Below are 5864 nucleotides of genomic sequence, written 5' to 3'. Positions count from 1 at the left end.
CTCCCAACCCATGTTGTCCCATCTGTTTCCTTGCGGGGGGGCCCTCCTGTTCCCCTCACCTGGAGCCTTCCTTCCTGAGGCAGGAAGGGCGAGGGGGGCGCTTGACCAGTTCCCTCCACCCTGCACTGGGGGTGGGGGCATTTGGAGGCAATGCTGCCACATGTCTCTGAGTCTCTGCCAAACGGGCCCATCTGCCAGAGCCCTGGTTCCAGCCGCCCAGAGCTAGGCCGCCTGGCTGCCACACACCCTGCCCCCTAGCTGAGGAGGGAGCCCCCTACTCAGGAAACCCTAGTCAGAGAGACGCACGCACAGCTGGACTTGGCCAACCTTTATGATTCCCGTGGAATGCCAGGCTGGGCGTGGGGCTGCTACGGGGACTCGGGTGGGGCAATGAGGGAAACCCAGCCACTGTCACTGAGAGAGGCAGCTGCGCACACTCGGGGTCGCCTCTGGTTGGGGCCAGGTTTTCCAAGCAGCTGCTTCCCTCTTGCCTGCCATGATTTTTTTTGTTGTTGTTGCTGCTACTGCTGCTGCTGCTGTTTTTCTGGTGTCCCTAGAACGGGGTCATCTTTGCTGAGTGTCCTGGTTTGGATGGTGCTGTCATCCTAGCAGGAGCGTCTGGCCCGGACAGAGAGACTCAGTGCCACCTCGTGGTCAACAGCGGCACTCCAGGCTGGGGGAGGGGCTTAGCGGGAAGCTGTGCTGCGCGTGCTCAGGCCTGCGTCTCAACCAACACCCTCCCCCCCAAAAAAAGTAACAATGCCTCAATGGCATCGGTTTCCTCATCTGCAAAATGACCTACGGTGAAATCCTACCCTGCGGGACTGCTGAGGAGTGATTCTTGAGTATGATGTGAGTTAGTGCTTATGGAAGGAAATATTCCCTCCTTCACAGGGCACTAATTTTCACCTTTTCCCTCCACATATCCCCAGCTAAGAATGGAACCCAGGGCTTCGTGCCGTGCATGGTAGGCAAGGCTTTGCCCGCTGAGTTACACCCCAGCCCCGCATGCAATGACTATTAGCAGTCTAAACCCATGACTGGGGACCATGTCTCGTGTTCCAGGAGCAAAGATGAGGACCTTGTGGATCTGTCCATCTGTCCTAACCCTGCTGTCTTGACCTGATGTACATCATTCAGGTCACGTCTTTCCACTGCATCTCTGCGTCTCTCCGAGGTTCTTGTCCTGCGCAGTCTTCCATGATGCTCAGCTCACAGCTTCGGACGGCACTGACACCTCTGCACCACAGCGACCGACATCCTCACTCGCTGAGGGGAGGCTGCGTGGCCAACTCCACACCACAGCCGCACCGACGTCCTGCGCTTTTGAGCCGGCATACAGCTGTTGCAGAGGACCACCGGGGTGGGATCCGAGCTTGGGATGTAGAAGGAGGAACAGTGGCCAAAACAGAGGTGATTAAGGACCCTGCCAGCTGTGCAGCCAGGCCTGGAGAGCACCTGCAAGCAGACACAGGGGATAGTCAGCCCTTCACGGTCCAAGGCCAGAGGGATGAGAATAATTGCCATCCACTTCTACCCCGAAATAAAGGTGTGGCTGCTGATGGCAGGTGACTTGGGTTTCAATTCTAAATCCCCCTTTTGGCTGTGTGGCCTGCAGCAAGTTATTCAACCTTTCCAAGACTCTTTCTTGGATAAAATCTTCCAAATCCAGGACTGGGAAGAGACAGTAAAATGATGTGGTCCCAGCGAAGACCCGAGTTCAGATCCCCAGCACCCACATAAAATGGGACCCATGCCTGTAATGTCAGCCCTGGGAACTGAAGACAGCCCTGGCGGGGCTTAGGGACCAGCCCAGCATAGCTGAATTGGCGAGTCTGGTTCAGAGAGAGTGCTTGTCAGATAAGGCATGAGGGAGCTGGAAAGGTGACTCAGTGGTTAAGAGCACCAACTACTCTTCTAGAAGACCTGGGTTTAATTCCCAGCACCCACACGTCAACTCACAACTTCTCCAAAGATGTAGCACCCTTTTCTGGGCACCAAGCATGCATGTAGCACACAGATATGTGTGTGGGCAGAACACTCATTTAAAAAAAATGTAGGGCTGGAGAGATGGCTCAGTGGTTAAGAGCATTGCCTGCTTCCAAAGGTCCTGAGTTCAATTCCCAGCAACTACATGGTGGCTCACAACCACCTGTAATGAGATCTGGTGCCCTCTTCTGGCCAGCAGGCACACATGCAGACAGAATATTGTATACATAATAAATAAATAAATATTTTTAAAAAATAAAAAATAAATGAAAATGTAAAAGGAACAGAACAGTTAAGGGCACTGACAGCAACCTCTGTCCTTGACACACGTGTGCACCTTCACACATGCTCACATACAAAATCACCCAAATTAAACTGGAAAGCTGGGCCTGGTGATGTAGACACATACATCACAGCCTCTCTGGGGCCAAGACTGGGGATCTCAAGAGCGAGGCTCATTTGGGAAACTTACTGAGACCCTGTGTGAAAATAAATAGAAAAACAGAACTGGGGGTGTAGCTCAGGAGTGGAGCACTTACCTAACATGCGCAAGGCTTGGGTTCCATTCCCAGCACCAGAGAAAAATGAAAGTCAAGGGAGGACAGCTAGAGAGGATTCGTCAGCCAAGAGCACTGGTTGCTCTGTTCCCACGTGGTGGGTGGCTCACAACCACTCCAGTCCTAGGGGCCTGACCCCACCGTCAGGCTTTACACACTGGTGTGCACACTAACACTAGGCAAATCATGCACATTAAAATATTCTCTAATCAAGTGGGGTATGGTGACCCTGTAACCCAAGCGCTTGGAAGGCTGAAGGAGGATTGCCAGGAGTCTGAGACCAACCCTGACTGCACAGCGAGTTCTGTGCCAGCCTGGGCTATAGTGTGAAGCCCTATCTTTTTTATTGTTTAAAATTAAATTTGTCAGGAGTGGGGGTGGTATGGTTTATATGCCATGGTGCCCATGTAGAAGTCAAAGCCAGGTCGTGGATCAGCTCTTTTTTTCCACTGGGTGGGTCCCAGGGGTCAGATTCAGATAGGCTTGCTGACAAGTGCCTTTACCCGCTGAACCATTTCTCCCCCTCTGAAACACTATCTACACACACACACACACACACACACACACACGCACGCACACACGCACGCACGCACATGCAGGGGTCAGCAAGATAACTCAGTAGGCAAAGGCACTTACCGCCAAATCTGATGACCTGAATTCAATTCCTGCGACCCACACAGTGAAGGGAATCAATTCCCACGAGCTGTCTATGCCCTCCACACTTGGGTCATGGAACACCCATGCACACACATACACATGTACTCACAAAATAAGTGTAATTGTATTTTTTTGAGACAGGATCTTGCTATGTCACCCTTGCTAGATAGGAACTTGCTGTGTAGACCAGGCCTGAAAATCCCAGAGAACCACCTGCTTCTGCTTCCCACGGGCTGGGATTAAAGGTGAGCATCACCATGCTTAGCATAATACAGAAAAAAAATTAAATTTTAAAAAGGAAAAGAAAGAACTACTTGAAACCCTTTTACTTTGTTTGTTTTGTGTTTTCAAGACAGGGTTTGGAACGTGCCCTGGAACTCACTCTGTAGACCACGTTGGGCTAGATATTTGAAACCTTTAAAACAAGTTTTGGCGTTTGTTATTGAGATAGGTCTCATGTAGCCCAGGCTGGCTTCAAACTCACTATTTAGTAGAGGTTGACCTTGAACTCCTTACCCAAGTGCTCCATTATACATGCCCAGCTCCCTGGGTTCCACTCCCAGCACTGGAAGAAAAAAGAGATAATCCCTGACACCCGTGCTGGCCCCTGCTAAACCCAGACTTGGTGTTCTGTCTTCCCTGTGATGCTGAGGCCAATGATAATGCGTCTGTTTCCAAAAGAGGAAACTGAGGCTCGGAGCTCCTGAGACCACACAGCTGCAGGGAAGACTGCAACCTAAGCGTCTTGTGCCGTGTGGGGCAAGTACAGCTCTGGCCTCAGCAGTGAGCGAGACTTGAAGCTGACTCTGAAGTAGGAGAGCAGAAGTTCCAGGCCAGCCTGAACTATTTAGTGGGAACTATCTTGAAAGGCAAAAAAAAAAAAAAAAAAAAGATTTGGGGCAAAACAGATCCCTCTGGATCTCCTGAATTCCAAGGTTTGATAAGTAAATACCAAGCCAAGGGAGCTGGGGAAGTGGTTCCCTATTGAGCACGGCCAGAGCACCCTGAAGGAACCTGGGATTGTTTCCTCTGTTAAAGGGGAGTGAGGAAAGGACAGAGAAGGCAAGCCACAGACACCAACACAGAAGCAAGAGTTGAACTCAGCACAGAATAAGAATTCCCAAAGCTCTTCTGGACCAACTGAATGCAGACATGAGATCATTTCTTGTCAGCTGGTCCACAGCCCAGAGAGGCATGAGCCATTACTCATTCCTTCACCCAACAGACACAGAGTGTCCGCTGTGCGCCTGGCCCTGATAGCTCTCGGGGACAGGAATATTCGAAAGAATAAAATTAGATGACCTCTGCCCTGGGATGCAGATGTAGCTCAACAGGTAGAGTACCTACCTAGCATCTTGGAGGTCCTGAGTTCTACCTCCAACACCACACAAACTGGCTGTGGTGCACACCTGTACTCCTGGCATTCAGGAGGCAGAGGGAGGAAGACGGAAGCTTAAAACCAGCCCCAGGCTACATAAGACTCTGTCTAAAACAAAAACAACAATAGCACAATAGCAACACCTCTGCTCCAAGACAGTGACTCAGACCTAAGAACCCAGGAGAAGGGCCACTGAGCTAGAGGGCAGTCTGCAACACATAGCAAAACATAGTAAAACTCTTCTCTCTCTCTCTCTCTCTCTCTCTCTCTCTCTCTCTCTCTCTCTCTCTCTCTGTCTCTGTCTCTCTCTCTGTGTCTCTGTGTCTCTCTCTCTCTCTGTCTCTCTCTCTCTGTCTCTCTCTCTCTCTCTCTCTCTGTGTGTGTGTGTGTGTGTGTCTCTCTCTCTCTCTCCTCTCTGTCATGTCAGAAGGGAAGGAGGAGAGTGGGAGTAGCCAAAATCAGGGAGGTCAAAGAATGTAGAAAACCTTGTGGGCTCTGAGAACCTGGGCTTTTGTTCAGAGAAAGGTGAGAGCCATGCATTTGTCCACAGCCTCTTCCTGTATGCTAAGTGTGAAAACAGATTCAGCAGCTGGAGATGTGGCTCAGTCGGCACAGCTTGCCTCAAATGCATGAAGCCCTGGGTCCCATAACCAGAGCTGTGCACACGCCTGTACACCAGCACGCATGAGGTGAAGTCAGCAGTGGGATCTTCAGATGGCTTAGCTACGGAGAAGTCCGCCTGGGCTCCTGGAGCCCATGTCTCCAAAAAAAAAAAAAAAATGTAGAGGAGGAAAGGAAAATAGACTTGAAAGAGATGAAAATGAAGGAAACTGAAGTTCATCGGCATTTAAATGGAAGATTCAGGACTTGAGACTTGATTGCAAATCTGCCTGAGGCCACATAATTTGTACTCTGGACGACGCGGAGAGTGCCCACCACTGCCACCACCGCAGGCACCATCAGCACCAACTCACCTGAGTAAAGGCTACAGCCTTACAAGTCTCCTGGAGCACTTCCTGGGGGGCTAGGGGCAAAGACACACCAGCAGGTGCTCTGTGTCCTCCCTGCAGCCCACCTGTCCCTTGCCATTTGTCTTGCAGGCCCAGGAAGGCCTTCCAGCTACCCAGGGCAGAGGCTGGTACCAGAGGGTCCAGAGTCCAGCTCTGATTGGCAGCAGCCCAGGTCTGAGCAGGAGTGGATGGGGCCCCAGGCCTCCCTGAGCCTGTGGGTAGCCACGCCCCACTGAGAAGACCCAGCAGCATCGTTAACTGGCTACGAAGCAT

At 51.3% G+C, this 5864-nt stretch overlaps 1 protein-coding gene across 1 annotated transcript; it reads right to left on the bottom strand.

Annotated features, from left to right (window-relative positions):
* Window positions 1-466: 466 nt before the first annotated feature.
* Window positions 467-5864, bottom strand: Dand5 (DAN domain BMP antagonist family member 5). Its single transcript, XM_038313347.1, has 2 exons — window positions 5556-5864; window positions 467-1458 (listed from the first exon to the last, which is right to left on the bottom strand). Exons 1-2 carry the CDS (start codon window positions 5862-5864, stop codon window positions 1213-1215), a joined length of 555 nt encoding a protein of 184 aa, XP_038169275.1. The 3' UTR covers window positions 467-1212.

The sequence above is a fragment of the Arvicola amphibius genome, chromosome 15 (assembly GCF_903992535.2).
Source record: "Arvicola amphibius chromosome 15, mArvAmp1.2, whole genome shotgun sequence".
Lineage (NCBI taxonomy): Eukaryota > Metazoa > Chordata > Mammalia > Rodentia > Cricetidae > Arvicola > Arvicola amphibius.
The sequence above is the reverse complement of the archived record's forward strand: the minus strand, read 5'-3'. Positions and strand labels throughout refer to the sequence as shown.